At 36.2% G+C, this 17,370-nt stretch overlaps 2 protein-coding genes across 5 annotated transcripts; one reads left to right on the top strand and one right to left on the bottom strand.

The window, feature by feature from the left end:
* The first annotated feature begins 820 nt into the window (after window positions 1-820).
* On the top strand, window positions 821-15,616 carry LOC306851219 (cell death-inducing p53-target protein 1-like). Of its 4 annotated transcripts, XM_079387380.1 has the most exons (6): window positions 855-979; window positions 9,031-9,124; window positions 9,322-9,495; window positions 10,309-10,366; window positions 10,908-11,175; window positions 13,039-15,069. In XM_079387380.1, exons 2-6 carry the CDS (start codon window positions 9,040-9,042, stop codon window positions 13,042-13,044), a joined length of 591 nt encoding a protein of 196 aa, XP_079243506.1. In that variant the 5' UTR covers window positions 855-979; window positions 9,031-9,039; the 3' UTR covers window positions 13,045-15,069. The 4 variants fall into 4 exon arrangements, with proteins under 4 accessions (XP_079243503.1, XP_079243506.1, XP_079243505.1 ...); XM_079387377.1 differs by lacking the exon at window positions 10,309-10,366 and having other exon boundaries at window positions 821-979; window positions 13,039-15,616; XM_079387379.1 differs by lacking the exon at window positions 10,309-10,366 and having other exon boundaries at window positions 9,325-9,495.
* On the bottom strand, window positions 15,052-17,326 carry LOC306851247 (DNA-directed RNA polymerase III subunit RPC10). Its single transcript, XM_079387404.1, has 3 exons — window positions 17,108-17,326; window positions 16,170-16,257; window positions 15,052-16,029 (listed from the first exon to the last, which is right to left on the bottom strand). Exons 1-3 carry the CDS (start codon window positions 17,216-17,218, stop codon window positions 15,902-15,904), a joined length of 327 nt encoding a protein of 108 aa, XP_079243530.1. The 5' UTR covers window positions 17,219-17,326; the 3' UTR covers window positions 15,052-15,901.
* Between the last annotated feature and the right edge of the window lie 44 nt (window positions 17,327-17,370).

Here is a 17,370-nt window from a genome sequence, read left to right as displayed (position 1 = left end):
GTAGAAGATTCTGACGTAATTGTTGCGGGCACCGCATTTTATACTGCCTCTCGAGCTCGTAAGTATTTGCATGCGATTTGCATGCTTTGCGACAACTGGCCAGTCATTTGGACTGGCGTGAGCCAATAAGACTTCACGAAAGGTTGTGATGTCTCGTGGAAGCTCGAGAGGGAACCAGTCTTAAGTCGCTGGAGTATATTTGTAGCAATAGCCAAAAATACATGGTAGGCTATGGGTCAAAATTATTTTTCTTTTATGCCAAAAATCATTAGGACATTAAGATATATATATCAAAACTTAATTTTTGATTAGTAATAAGAACTTCATTTGGACAACTTTAAAGGCAATTTTCTCAATATTTCGATTTTTTTGCACCCTCAGATTCCAGATTTTCAAATAGTTGTGGAAAGCTTATTTATTCAGCTTTCAGATTATGTATAAATATCAATTTCGGAAAACTGACCCTTATGACTGGTTTTGTGGTCCAGGGTCACATATCTCGGCCAAATATTGTCCTATCCTAACATACATCAATGGAAAGCTTATCTATTCAGCTTTCAGATGATATATAAATCTCAATAAAAAAAGCCCCTTGTGTCTGGTTTTGTGGTCCAGGGTCACATGTGTTCCCTTTAATTATCCTTATCGAGTGAAAGAGGCAAAACTTGCCCCCTACTATGGCGAAGCATTCATAGGCCTACATGAATATTAATTACGCACTGCTGACGTTGCTCGGTAACCTTGCAAGAGCGTCTTCTCAGTCAACTTAATTCATATTCATAATCCAAGCCTTGGCCATAGTAGGATTTGTAAACTCACTAGTGGGATTCACACACCTCCCATCTCCCATGTTTACGTCAAATCCTTCCCAGCAGCGGATGTTATTGGAAAAGTGGGGCTACAAACGTGAACATATGAGCTAGAAAGCACTGAAAAGTTGTCAGTCCTGATATTTTCATTATCACGGTGGATACAGAAGGTAACGGCGCGTTGTCTGAGTGACTATTGCTCTGTGTTTTGTGGGCTGGGAGAGTAGCTACAGCCGCAGGCCTGTGAGCCCATCATTTACAAGTATGCATCGCCGAGGGATTTTAATCGCTGGCGATGTTTATCGGTCTGGGAAAGTTGTTACGTTTCGTTTGTATATAATGCTTGGCTTTTAACAGATGGCTTTCGTAACTATGTTAATATGACTGAACGACAGTGAGACGTGTTAGCTAGCCAGGCTTGTTGCTGATTCTGCTGCGATGAATGAAGATTGCACGTATGCAACAGAGATACACAGTCATTCTACACTTGAGTGCTATATTTGGGGTTAGTGTAGAGACAGGGGCTTATTTTAGACAGAATAATGGTAGCCTTTTCTTTTAATGATGAGATGCTAACCAATGAAACAATCAGCAATGTAATGGTGAATCACAGTAAAAGTTGAGAAATAGTGAAGATTAGGGCAGTCTTATATAATCAGTGCTAGCGGCGATGAAACGGGTTGTATAATCACTGATCTCTGTTTGAGCGCATGATCTAGTCCGGAAAGCACCAGAACAACCGAGATCTGTGGGACTTAATTGGCCCTTCCACAAACTAGCAAGGCCAAAAAAAGGTCTTAAATCAGAGCAGAAAGCCTTAAATTCAGGCCATTAAACGTTGCATGCATGCATCACAAAAATGTATATCTTCCACAGTATGTTTGATTTGTTTTCCAATGCAAATATTTCCTTAAAAAAAGATACATTTACATGAGATGCAAATTGAAAAAAGTTGAGTTTATGCTTAAAACAAGAACAAATATCTTGTCAGTGGGTTGTAAAAAAAACAACAACTGTTTTCTGTTTGAATTATTATTTTTTATTATTTTAATTATTATTTTTATTTTTTTTACAGCATAGCAGATACATTTCTAATAAGATAAGACATTTTAATCTTATTGCTTCTCAAGTAGCCTAAATGTATCTTGATTTAACAATCAAGAACATAACTTTTTTGCAGTGTGATCGGAGAGTACAGTAAATAAAGGTAAAATTAATTAAAATGAAATGGAGATATGTTGAAAGTTTTATTTTCAAACTTTGAAGTGTTGCTAATACAAAATTCAAATGCATTAAGCAACCATATTGACAAATTGTGTTCCATTATTCCTTAAAGTTTCTTCACTTGGTCTTAAAAAGTCATTTACCTTTATAAAACCATCAGAAACCCGGGAAAACACACCAACTTTTGTGCTGGTTGGTCATTTGAACACGTTAAGAATAGCCAAACACTAACTTTAACCTTATAGTTGGATTCTCTATAACATTGAATAAATTAATATGTAAAACCAAGCATGTTCAAACATGCAGAAGTTGTAAGAATTGTAATTAATAGGGCTGCAACTAACGATTATTTTGATAATCGATTAGTTGGCCGATTATTCTTTCGATTAATCGATTAATCGGATTAAAAAAATATTGCCCAAAAAAAACACTATTCCACATTCTGCCCAATGTCCTTCAAACAAACGTGACAACTGAATGCTATGAAAACATACAGTGCTTAATTTATTAGACCACTTATCATAATAAAGAGAAAACATATTTTAGAAATTTGTCAAAAATTTGTTTAAATTTAAAAATGTTATTGTCATTTATTGGACATAATAATAAAAAATGTCCTCATAACAGCTTGCATTCTTGCTGGTATTGTTTATGTACTTTTTGACTGCAATTGGGTATCGCGAAAAAAAAATAAGTGCTCTGGTTTTCTTTCATAGATAACAGCAATAATGATATTATAGCATTAAAAATAGCCTACTACTGTTACTAAAGAGCTTACACATATTGGAGTACTAACCAGTACAGAAAGCCGAAAAATGATTTTGGTTATCACCAATACTGTTACTTTAGAGCAGCAGTGGCACAAACCTTACATAAACACATAGTTAAAAAACTTACATAAATTTGTTAAGCATTGTAAAAATTGAATATAGTTTAAACCTCTATTAAAAATTAAAATAATAAAGATAATAATAAAGACGAATAAAAACACAAACTCAGTGTTAACCAACAGGTAAGAGTAATGTTCTGCAGGAACTACTTTGATCACAGTCACCTCGTCATTTCTTTATCCTGTAAAAGGCCGTTATGAAGCGTCTCATGTTTATATTCAGACAGACAATTACACGCTGTTATCCCTTTAAAGTTCCTACTCTCATAAAATATTTTAATTTATTTTAAACCTTAAATTAACTTTCAACAACAGATAATTCAGCACAGTGGATATGTTTGCGCTGAAAAGCCTATTAATTGTCTCCCTCTCTACTGTGTTCTGTCCGTCTGACGCGCGTGCGCGCGCCCGCCGCGCCGGCGCTCATTCGGTATTTTAAACTTAACACAGACTGTCAGGACGGACCTTTATGCAAAAATGGAAATGCTCGCGTGAATTTGTGGCATTTATAGATAAGGATATGACCGTAAACTGAACGTTTTTGCGCTGAGGACGCACACGCATCTGTCAAAGCGCCTGACAGGGCAAGCCATTACTTTTATGCATTAACTTAAAGCTTAAAATAAAGAATTATCATGTTTTGGGCAGCTTGGATCACGTGCTTCTCCGGCAGAATCTCATTCTGTTTCCTCCACTATTTTTAGATGCATTTTGTCCATAGAAATGCATTATTCAGTGCCGTAATTTGACTAACCAGCTGAAGTTGGACGTGCACTGTGGGCAGACCCGATTAATCGATAATGAGAATCGTTGTCGATGATTTTCATAATCGATAATAATCAATTTTATCGATTAGTTGTTGCAGCCCTAGTAATTAATGTTGGTTAATTAGGATATCGTATATATCTGCTATAGAAGAACAGTACCACCATTGGCCTAGAGCTGGTGTATAATTTTATGCTGGTATATAAGCTGGTGTACAGTCAGTGTGGATAACATATTCAGGTACATGCAATGTTAATGTTTGTAATCAACAAGAAGGTCTCTTGTATATCTACTGGTTTATATCAGATCTGTTTTGTGAAATTGAAATGCATCAGATATGTTGACATAATTTATGGTTATGGAGATGCATTCTGTATAATTCATTTCCATTATCTCAAGTAATACAGGATGTGAACTGGGCAACAAAGTACTCTCATAAATCAACAGCTGTTAGATTCACAGGACATTTATATGCTCCACATATAGTAGTAGTCACAGGCCTTTGTTTTTGCATTTCCTGTTTCATCCCCATTGGCTGATGGTAACCATTCCAAGAAAATGCAAATTAATATGTTAATATCACCTGCCAAGTCATGAAAGGGGACACTGCTATGATGATACAATATTAGCAAATTGTTATGCCTATACTTAGATTTGACTTTCAAATGAGGTGCTGTTTACACAAAGATCTTGTTTCTCATTTGCATTTATTTTTTTCTAAAATGAAATTATTTTCTTTTTCCTCTCACAAAATGACACATATTTCACATGAAGGACGCAGTGTTTGACCTCTAGTTAGTCTTGACCTACATATCTGAGGTTCCAAGAATACTGTGCCATTGTGTTTCTTCTGTAAATGTTATTACTTTAACTTCTCAAAGGCCCAAACTATTTAAACCCAGGTGCTGAAGACTGCACTTACTACATAACATTGCTTTGTATCCTAGTTATTATTCCATTTGTCTGTTTTTATTTTATCTCTAGATTTCTTAAATGATTGGTACAAGAAGAATCTTGGATCAGTTGTACTAACTAGCAAACTAACTAGCCTACCTATCTTTAACCATCAGGTAGGATTATGCACTTCACCATTCAGGCATAAATATTATGAGGATTATGCATTATACACTACCATTCAAAAGTTTGAGGTTGGTAAGATTTTTTTTATATTTATGAAGGAAATAATTAATATTTGTCTCTTTTGCTCACCTGGAATGCCTTTATTTGATCAAAAACACAGTAAAACAATAATGTTGTGAATATTATTACAATTAAAAATAGCAGTTTTATATTTTGAAAATGTTTTGTAATAAATGTAACTTATTTCTGTGATGCAAAGCTGAACTCCAGTCTTCAGTGTCACATGATCTTTCAGAAATCCTTCTAATATACTGATATGCTGCTCAAGAAACATTTCTTATTATTATCAATATTAAAAACAGTTGTGCTACTTCATATTTTTGTAGAAACCATGATACATTATAGTTTTAAAAACAAAATTTATATAAATCAATTTCACGTTTGATTAATTTAATGCATTCTTGCTGAAAGAAAATATATATTGTATATTATATGTATATATGTGTGTATATATGTGTGCACACACACACATTTTCTTTTCCTTATATATATATACACTCACCTAAAGGATTATTAGGAACACCATACTAATACTGTGTTTGACCCCCTTTCGCCTTCAGAACTGCCTTAATTCTACGTGGCATTGATTCAACAAGGTGCTGAAAGCATTCTTTAGAAATGTTGGCCCATATTGATAGGATAGCATCTTGCAGTTGATGGAGATTTGTGGGATGCACATCCAGGGCACGAAGCTCCCGTTCCACCACATCCCAAAGATGCTCTATTGGGTTGAGATCTGGTGACTGTGGGGGCCATTTTAGTACAGTGAACTCATTGTCATGTTCAAGAAACCAATTTGAAATGATTCGAGCTTTGTGACATGGTGCATTATCCTGCTGGAAGTAGCCATCAGAGGATGGGTACATGGTGGTCATAAAGGAATGGACATGGTCAGAAACAATGCTCAGGTAGGCCGTGGCATTTAAACGATGCCCAATTGGCACTAAGGGGCCTAAAGTGTGCCAAGAAAACATCCCCCACACCATTACACCACCACCACCAGCCTGCACAGTGGTAACAAGGCATGATGGATCCATGTTCTCATTCTGTTTACGCCAAATTCTGACTCTACCATCTGAATGTCTCAACAGAAATCAAGACTCATCAGACCAGGCAACATTTTTCCAGTCTTCAACCGTCCAATTTTGGTGATCTTGTGCAAATTGTAGCCTCTTTTTCCTATTTGTAGTGGAGATGAGTGGTACCCGGTGGGGTCTTCTGCTGTTGTAGCCCATCCGCCTCAAGGTTGTGCGTGTTGTGGCTTCACAAATGCTTTGCTGCATACCTCGGTTGTAACGAGTGGTTATTTCAGTCAAAGTTGCTCTTCTATCAGCTTGAATCAGTCCGCCCATTCTCCTCTGACCTCTAGCATCAACAAGGCATATTTGCCCACAGGACTGCCGCATACTGGATGTTTTTCCCTTTTCACACCATTCTTTGTAAACCCTAGAAATGGTTGTGCGTGAAAATCCCAGTAACTGAGCAGATTGTGAAATACTCAGAGCGGCCCGTCTGGCACCAACAACCATGCCACGCTTAAAATTTCTTAAATCACTTTCTTTCCCATTCTGACATTCAGTTTGGAGTTCAGTAGATTGTCTTGACCAGGACCACACCCCTAAATGCATTGAAGCAACTGCCATGTGATTGGTTGATTAGATAATTGCATTAATGAGAAATTGAACAGGTGTTCCTAATAATCCTTTAGGTGAGTGTGTGTATATATATATATATATATATATATATATATATATATATATATATATATATATATATATATATATATATATATATATGTATATGTTTTATATAATATATAAATATATTGGTTTTAGGGATGCACAATATCTAAAAAAAACAAAAACAAAACATAAATACCCCAAGTTTGATGTACATGAATTTAAGCCAATGTATATACACTGCCCTCCAAAAGTTTGGAAACGCCCTAGAAAAGTGGGGTTTTGGACAATATTGGCATGAATCCTTTTTAATTTGTCATTTTAATATCATTTTGCACTGATAAGGGACAACTCAAACTATGAAAATATAACAGTTTATACATAGAAAAAACTTATATTTTCGATTAATCAAAATATCCACCATTAGCAGCTATTACAGCACTGCATAATCTGGGCATCCAAGCTGTCAGTTTATTCAAACATTGACTTTGAATTGGCAATCAATTGTTGAAGCTACAGTATTAAGGTGTGCTGACCCAAAAATATTTAATATTTTAAACCAGTAACCAAGCATCATAGCTGGCAAAGGGGCATGTCTGACTTTGAGATGTATATATTTCCATTATTATGTTTTATTGCTCTTCAACGATAAAGTCAAGTTACTTTAATGTATTTGCACCAAAAAATGATAAGGATTTATGCTGATATCGTCCAAAACCACACTTTGCCAGGGGTGTTTCCAAACTTTTGGCGGGCAGTGTATAAGGCTGGGCATCGTTCAATAATTTTCGATACCGATACCTTGAGTTCGATACCGGTTCCTGAACGATATTTTTTTCGATACCAATTTTATGAAATCAGTTTTAATAAGATTACATTATCTCAAAAAACTTTATTTTTTTTAGCTTGTTTACACTTATACAGACTCGAAGCCTCATCTTCTGAGCCACTGCACAAAGGAACAACATATATCCAATGCAATAAATCACAGCAAATAATTTTAATAAAGTTCAAATAGTTTTCAGTTTACACATCTGTTAGGCTACATTTACACTAATGCGTGTTCGTTTTAAAACACATAGCTCAGACAGAATCATCATTTCTATTCATTTATTCGAGGTTGTTAAAGACTTGAAAGAAATTTAAAATCTTCATCCACTTTCATAAGTGGGTGTTTTATTTTCTTTCACCTTATGTTTTGTTGTTATTAAATTCTGGTGTAGTATGTATAACACAGAATTTCTGAGGAAAAGTAAAACATTTCATAAGGCTATTTTAAGAATAAATTTAAATAAACTAAGTTGTTTTTATGCATTCAAATAATTAGACATACTACACCAGAATTTAATAACAACAAAACATATGGTGAAAGAAAATAAAACACCCACTTATGAAAGTGGATGAAGATTTAAAATTTCTACAACTTGTCTTTAACAACCTAGAAATGATGATTCTGTCTGAGCTATGTGTTTTAAAATGAACACGCACTGATGTAAACGTAGCCTAACAGATGATTAAACTGAAAACAATTTGAACTTTATTAAAATTATTTATTTATTGTGTTGGATATATTTTGTTCCTTTGTGCAGTGGCTCAGGAGATGAGGCTTTGAGTCTGTATACATGTCAACAAGCTAAAAAAATAGTTTTTTGAGATAATGTAATCTTATTAAAACTGATTTCATAAAACTGGTATCGAAAAAAGTATCGTTCAGGAACCGGTATCGAACTCAAGGTATCGGTATCGGTATCGATATCGAAAATTTTTGAACGATACCCAGCCCTAGTTCTGTGTGTATATTTACTCAAATGAAACGGTAAAATGCTCATGAAGTGACTCTCAGAGCAGGTCTGGAGATGTTGTTTATGTGCAGTCTGTGTGTAGTAAATAAACCGCGCGATACAGAGAGCAGACTGCTCCGTGCGCTTCTAATCGCTCTCGAACACTGATCAGTCTGCGGCGCGTCGTTTCTAGTCAAACACACTAAGTGCTGCAGGCTTATTGGCTCACTGACGCTGATGAGATTAACCCCTTAGGTATCGAAATTTGGTTCCGAACGACAAGACGTTTTTCGGTGTTTCGTCACTCGGTGGTTTCGAGGCAATTCTTTCGGTGCCTAAAAAGTATCGAACTCGATACCCAGCCCTAGCAGTGTATATATATATCGAGTTTGATACTTTTTAGGCATATATGTATATGTATGTATATATATATATATATATATATATATATATATATATATATATATATATATAAATACAGGTGGCTTGGCCGATTGACCCTTATTAGTCTAAAGTGCAAAGACAACCTGTGTTCATAAGAGCAGATAATTCATGGACATGTTGTTTTTATTTGTGGGCTCAGAGGAATGTAGAGGCAATGAGCTGCTGCAAATCGATGATAATTGGATGTGCTTGAAATGCCTCTGCAACAGTAGTCAGGGATGGCACTATGTTCACCTCAGAAACGCTGCTTGAACGTCAGCGCAGTGTGAAGAGATCTCCCTTCTCTGGTCTCCTTCCAGGGAACCAGCATGTCCAGTGACCCCCCTCCTCCTTACCCAGGGGGCCCCAGCGCCCCGCTTCTTGTGGAGAAAAATGGGCAACCTCCAGTTCCTGGTAAATTCCTAGATATTTTTCTCATCTTTATAGACATTAAATTAGGTCTTGTATTTAAACCTGTTTTGAAAACAGTCTCTTTGATATCTCAAAATAAGGTTTATATAACTTTAATTTTTTTTCTACCACTTGCAAATCAGGAGGCATATAAGAGTTCTGTCATTTCTTTTATTTAACATGAAACTGTGTTTCCTCAGCAGCCAGTGCTCCAGTAACGACAGGACCTCCACAAGGGCAGCCACTGCCTCCAGAATATGGACCTCCACCTTATGAAGCTACACTACAACCTGGCTTTGTTCCTCCTCATGTCCCAGGAGAAGGTCCCATGCCTAAGCCTTTGCATATGCCAATGTCCATGCCTCATCCTCACAGTGAGTGCGCCTACCTAACTGAATCCATTAACATTTCAGAAAGAAGAGCTACTACTAAACTGAAACAAAATCTGTTGTGATGCAACAGGTTTCCAGTAACAAGTAATTTTTCTGTTCACAGTGAAACTGAAAGTGATGTGTCAGGGCTAGGAGCAGTATTACACAAAATTAATCATTTTTTCATTTTTAAAACACATTCTGCTCTTTTTTTTGAATGATTGTGTAAGAAAAAGTGAAGAGGACTTTGAAGATCTTGATGAAGAAGTTTATTGCAGCATTGCAGCATAGCAGTGACAAAGTACATGTAGTACCTTGGGTTCAACGGAGTCGGAATGAACCCAGAACATCATAAGTTCAAACCTTTTATACATTTCCAGTTTACTACCCAACATGTAAATGAAGTTGCTCCTTTTGTAACAGTTGTAGTCTGTATGTTAATTAAGTTCTGACACCTCTTTGTCTGAGGTGGTTCTCAGTGTCCCACACCTGCTCTCATTTTACAATTGGTCACCTTTTGCTCAGGATGTGATCATCCCAAATGGTCTACAAACAACTGTTGACTTTCTTATTCTCTATAATAATTAAGCCATTTTGGGAAATGAGCATGATCAAACATATTGCGGAGTGGAAGCTGGGTCGAGGCAGGCTATAGATTCTTACAATTGATTGTTGTTTATCAGGGGTAGGCAACATTGGCCCTGGAATGCTGCTGTCCTGTAGAGTTTAGCTCCAACCCTAATCAAACACATCTGAACAAGCTAATCAAGGTCTTCAGAATTACTGGGGCTACAGGCAGGTGAGGTTTTTTTTCAGGGTTGCAGGACATCTCTGCAGGACATCTGCACTCCAGGACCGACGTTGCCTACCCCTGGTGTGTATCATTCAATAGAAAAAAAAGCTTGTGTTTGTAATCTTTCATTAAAATGTAATAACTCGCACTGAATTGACACTTTTAACAACTTGTAAAGGAATAGTTCAGGCAAAAATTTATATTCTGCCATCATTTATTCACCCACATGTCATTCTAAACCTGTATGACATTCGTTTTTTGTGTGTAACACTAAAGAAGATATTTTTAAGAACCAAACAGTTTTGGTTCCCATTGACTTCCTTCTTTTTTTTTTTTTTGCTTACACTTTTGAAGTCAATGGGGCCCAAAACAATTTGAACATTCTTCTGAATATCTTCTTCTGTGTTACACAGAAGATAGAAGCAGGTTTGGAACAACGTGAGGGCGAGTAATTAATGACAGAATTTAAATTTTTGGGTGAACTATCCCTTTAAGAAAACATTTAATATGAACTAATACTAGATTTCACCTAATTTTTCTCATTATAGACAAAATTCAAGCTGCATTGTCTACAAGATCTATTGTGTGCAGACGTTTGTAAAAATTCATTAATGTGCTGCAGGTGGTTACTATGCTCCGCCTGGACACTTTCCTCATCCGATGGCCGAGCACTATGGTCCGGGGCCCAGTCACTTTGCTCCAGGTCACACAGCCACGGTCCTCGCCCCCCCAGGTGCTGCCACCACCGTGACTGTTCTACAGGGGGAGATGTTCCAGGCGGCTCCAGTGCAGACGGTTTGTCCACACTGCCAACAACCCATCATCACCCGCATCAGCCACGACATCGGCCTCATGAATACCCTTATCTGTATGTTCTGCTTCTTTGTCGGGTAAGTGAGCTGTGGAACTGGACAGCACAATATGATCTGATTGCCGCATTAATTTCGCTATTTCATTTTCATTTTGTGTAACTTGATTTACTTAACTAAAACTGAAATAAAAATGAGTAAAAAATATACAGATATATATATATATATATATATATATATATATATATATATATATATATATATATAAACCTAATAAATATGACAAAAACAAAATGATTAAAACTTTAAAATGAAAACAGGGTATATATAATGGTTAAAAATTGATTTATCTGTTTTTGCAAAAACACACACACATGTTGGTTTTTGTGGTTTATGGGGACTCTCCATAAGCGTAATGGTTTTTATACTGAACAAACTGTGTGTGCTATTGCCCTACACCAACCCTACACCTAGACTTAGCCCTCACAGGAGACTGTGCATTTCTACCCCCCCCCCCCCCCCCCCCCCCAAAAAAAAAACCCTCACTCTGTATGATTTATAAGCATTTTAAAAAGTGGGGACATGGGTCAATGTCCTGAAAAGTCACCTTCACCTTGTAATACCTGTGTCAGTATACAAATTTATGTCCTCATTTGTCACAAAAATGCACACATACACGCATATAATATGTAAATGTGTGTGTGTGTGTGTGTGTGTGTGTATGTATATACAGTTGAAACCAGATATTTACATACACTAGAAAAAAGCTAGACTACAGTTTGCAACTGCACATGGGGACAAAAATTTTAATTTCTGGAGACATGTCCTGTGGTCAGACGAAACAAAAATTGAACTGTTCGGCCATAATGATAAACGGTATATTTGGAGGAAAAAGGGGCGATGCTTTGAAGCCTCAGAACACCATCCCAACTGTGAAGTATGGGGGTGGTAGTATAATATTGTGGGGCTGCTTTGCTGCAGAAGGGACTGGTGCACTTCACAAAATAGATGGCATCATGAGAAAAGAAAATTTTGTGGATATATTGAAGCAACATCTGAAGACGTCAGCCAGGAAGTTGAAGCTTGGGCGCAAATGGGTCTTCCAAATGGACAATGACCCCAAGCATACCTCCAAATTAGTTACAAAGTGGCTTAAGGACAACAAAGTCAAGGTATTGAAGTGGCCATCACAAAGCCCTGATCTCAATCCCATAGAAAATTTGTGGGCGGCACTGAAAAGGCGAGTGCGAGCAAGAAGGCCTACAAACCTAACCCAGTTACACCAGTTCTGTCAAGAGGAGTGGGCCAAAATTCCAGCGAACTATTGTAGAAAGCTTGTGGAAGGATACCCAAAACGTTTGGCCCAAGTGAAACAGTTTGGGGGAATTCTACCAAATACTAAGGAAGTGTATGTATACTTCTGAGTGATAAAAGTGATAAAAAAAAAAAAAAAAAAAAAAAAAATTCTCCCTCGCTCGATTCTGACGTTTAACAAATGCAAAAAATATGTTAATATTTATTGATATAAAACAGAAAAAGTTTACTCTGATTTAATGTTTGACAGTAAAGAAAAAAAGTTATGTATACATAAAGTGTATGTATCTGGTTTCAACTGTATATATATATATATATTCCCTGTTTTCATTTTAAAGTTTTAATAATTATTATAATAATTATACTATAAAATAATAATATTTTTGTGAAAGTCTTTTAATTTAATCCATCTTTAGTGAATAAAAGTGTTAATAAAAAAAATGGTGGTGTACATTAATTTTAGTACAGAAATTAAAGAAGTTTTCAATATAGAAGAGCTGTATTCAGGTCATTGTGTGCATGACTTGCATTTTTAATTTAGTTTTGATTAAATGAATACATAATGAGCCCTCGGTGACATATAATAACACCTCTTTGAGGTTCCTTCTGACTTCTGTCTTTGTTTTGCAGTTGTGATCTAGGTTGCTGCTTGATCCCCTGTTTGATTGATGACCTCAAGGATGTGACGCACACTTGCCCGAACTGCAAGGGGTATATTTACACATACAAGCGCATATGCTAACAGTTTATCCCATCAACGATCTTGCTGTGACCTCATTCTGGTGGGTGTTGATGACTCGCTTTTTTGTGTTCATTTTTTCCCCAACTGACAGCTCATATTTCCAGCCGCTTCTCACTTCATGTAACTACTGAATCTCACACTTTTTTTATTTTAATTTTTTACAGGCGCTTGACATAGTTACTGATGCCTGTAAAATTAAGCAGAAGTGATTAGCGGTCATTTAAGGATCGATACATTTTATATGCACAATGGTCAGGGTTACATTGTGTCATCCAAGTACTGTTTTATTTTTATTTTAGCAGTAGAGCAAAGTGTATCAATTTAGAGAATATGTGAAAAAATTAACCTTGAAAAGCTCATTTGTGAATATTACTGAGTAGCGAAACTAAATTAAGTTAACTTCAGAGTCAGTATTGTTGGATTGTAGATTATTATTTTATGCATTACTGTTTTATTTTAACCTATTAAAATGAAAGTCGTTGATGGCTGGGTCTGGGACTTTTGAAGTCCTAGAGTAACATTGTTGCTTTTACATGTAAAAATTTCACTGTATTTTATGCAAATGTCATGGGATTTTTTTTCCCCTTTCACATTTGTTTTCAATTTCTTATATTTGTCGATAAGGCTCATTTCAAGTCGATTTGACAGGTCAATGTAACAGGCATTGTGTCATTTTAGATGAAGGATTTCTATTGATAAAGGGATCTGTATGTCCATCTAAATCTCCTTTTAGTACTTTAGAGATGTCATGCTAGGGACGTATTTGTGAAATTCAACCAATATACACTTAATTTTTTTGAACTGTGAATCAAAATGATAGCCATGGTGCTTTTCAAACCAATATACTAGCTGTTCTGTGTTGTCAGTAGGCTGTTTGAGACTTCTGTAAACTATCATCTGCTATTCAGGTCAGTTTATTAATCATTAATAAGGTAGATCTGTGTTTGCTGATACTAAGATTGGCGTAGACACATCAATAATAGCAGATAAGCATCCTTTAACAGTTATTCTGATGAAGAACATGTTTAGAAGTGGTTGTTGCATAAAGTTTTCATTTCTACTTGACGTTGTGAAGTCGTCATCTTCAAAAAAAAAAAAAGAAGACATTGGATAAAGCTGTTCAAAGCTGCTTTGCTGTTGGAGTTCACCAGCATGATGAAGGACGCTGCATGACTTCACTGTAATCTTGCATAGCGTTCAATTGGGCCATATGTGCCCTCAGTGTGTCATGCTGTGCTGGTTGCTGCACTGGGCTTCATAACTCAAAGCAGATTAACCCTTTGCTTATTAATACTGTGTGCCACAGGCCACAAGGATTTTTTTGTCCTGATTTTCCTTTTTTTTGTGTGTGGTCAGATTGTGATTTTATATGGAATCATCCAAAGAGATCCTCTCCTGGCTCTGAAATTGTACATTTTCTGTTCATTTTGTTCTGTCCATAAATGTGATTTACTGCTGAAATGGTATGAAATGTAAAAGCTACAACATCAGCAGTGCTTAGACACTATCTCTATTTACCTCAGTTTTTGTTTTTGTTTAAAAACTACACAAAGTAACATTTGGGTCTGTAGCGGTTAAAAAAAAAAACCCTGCGTGCTTCTTCCGGAAGAACATTGTTTTGGTTGTGCTTCGGCTCCGATTCTCTAAATCCGTCCCGACTTCTTTACCCTATAATAATTACTTATATTTTAATCAAATTGTATTTGGGTGACTGGATGTTTTTCATCAAAAAGTTACATAGTGTAGTTTTAAATTAAGATTCAGTTAATAATTATGTTTCTCTGGCAAGACAATCTGCCAACATTATAGTTATTTAACAATCAGACTTTCCATTTTTCCATTGTACTAATTAACTCAAAGGGAAATAATGTAGCAGTCGCTTTGTAAATGCACACAAGCTTCATTGTATGATCTTTTTAATCAGAAACAAACACTGAATTTTCATAGCATTTGCCCTATGTGTATACTGTAAGCAGGTATTATAAACTGACACATTCAATTCTGATTTCAAAGTATTCAGCAGTTAAAATTTCAATGTACTATTGTCTGACTGAAGAAAAAAAAGAATGACCTCTTCCCATCCAGCTTCCTATCAACCGTGACCTGCTGTAATATCAAGACACCTCTCCATCACCTGCAAACACTACATGTCTGTTTGATTATTGGAAGATAATCTCCAGTAAATATGTATGCATGATCTTGGGGTTTACTTGCACAGTCCAGTCTGGCTCCCTTTAATTTAATATGCTCTTGACTACGTAGGTCTACTTGCTTTGTGAAGTGACTTGATACTGTTGCAGACAATAGATGTCAAGCTTGTGTTACAGGAATGCAGCTGTAGATAGATGCCTTGAGAATAGTGTATGGCACTACACCAGATGCCATGCTCAACTCAAGTCTCAAATGTGTATGTAAAACAAAACTTATGGACTGACTATTTGAACAAATAAAAATACAAACTGTATCATATACGCGCAGTCATTTTATTACTTGCACACGCACACAAAATCAATCATCAGGCCAGAACAACGAAGCTGTAAATCATGTAGTTACTGTCATAGTGATACATAGACATTCTGTAATAGTGAAAATAAAGTTATTGATGCATAAAGGGTGTCTGGTTTTTAATCCAAATAAACAACAGTTTTGGCTCCAGCAAATAAATATAAAATCTTCTATATGAAAACTGAATATTCTATTATGAGCGCACATTCTGAGCCTCAAACAATGTCCAAATCTGAGGTCTCTGATTTAATCTCTCCAACGATGTCCACATTGTAGATTGCAACATTTGTAGAAGGTTGTCATTGGTTCATCAGCAGACCTAGTTTGAATCTGCATAAAGAAGGCCCTTGGGTGCTCACATTTTGGACATGGTTCTGCAAAGAAATATTATAAAGAGTTATACCTCAAAACCAATCAAGAATGATTAAAAACATTAAAGCCACCAGAATGGGCAGTAAAATATTCACTGTGCATACAAATACTCTTTTTCTTAGACTAAGATACACTGTTTTACCTGGAGTGGAATCCACGTTTTCCCAAGCAGCAGAGCCCCCGAGAACATCATCGACCTCCTTCAGTTTGGGGTACTTTCTGTTATTTACCTGTCAAAATAACCAACAGTTATCATATATCCTTTGGTAGCGTCTTAAAATACTTTCTTTTAAATACGCATTTAATTTGTGACCATTAAAAATGTTTTATGCAGTACAAATTTGTGTATTTATGAATGTATTCCGGACATACCACATCTGTCATGTTCAGATTATCATGTGACCTACAGTCGCATACTTTTCATATACTGTTTTTCGCCTACAACAGGGATACTCAAATCTGGCTCGCGAGATCCAGCTCTAACCCTAACCAAACACACCTGAGCATGCTAATCAATGTCTTCAGGATCATTAGAAAATCACAGGTAGGTGAGTTTGATCAGGGTTGAAGCTAAACTCTGCAGGAAAGTGGATCTCACGAGCCAGATTTGAGGATCACTGGCCTACAACAAAGTATCATTGGCTGATATTATGCAGAAAACACGGTGCATGACTTTCATATTTCCCGTATACATAATTCGGATGCAGCCACTGAATCGAAAAGGCACATTATTTATTTTGCATTCAAACAAACGTATAACATATATTCTAAAAGAAACGTTCACGTTTTGTTCCAGCATTGCATGCATTTGAATGGAACATTCACATCGTTTAATGGGAATGTAGTGTGTTATATCGTTATAATGTTAAAAAAAAATCGTATGTTTTCGAATCACGTGTTCACACATTACACGTGTTGGAATCGTCACATGGAATCTAATCGAAGGTTCGCATCATTAGATATGCTTCATGTCCAATCATTTCATCTTCAAAGTCTTTTAATGTGTTCCATTTAAAAACAAATTTAAGATAACCACGTATTCAAACGCGTTTCTATTGTAATGGTAACTCATTAACTTACCTTCCTCGTGATGTTGTGCACATATGGACATGTGTTACACGCGAATCTGAAGCATCTCTGTCCCTCTTCCACGATTAACACATTCCCACAAGTTGGACAAAACAGGAGCATTTTCAAGCGGTTACATACAATATTGTTTTTTTTCTGATGCAATTGAAGTTGCTGTTTACACGCATTCTCATGCCTATAGTCGCTACAGGAAACACATGATGATGAACGTGTCTCACTATTCTAGGCTCGACATGAAACGAAATATAAACGCG

This window comes from Barbus barbus (genome assembly GCF_936440315.1).
Source record: "Barbus barbus genome assembly, chromosome: 3".
In the NCBI taxonomy this organism is placed as follows: domain Eukaryota; kingdom Metazoa; phylum Chordata; class Actinopteri; order Cypriniformes; family Cyprinidae; genus Barbus; species Barbus barbus.
This window is presented reverse-complemented; position numbering and strand designations above follow the sequence as displayed.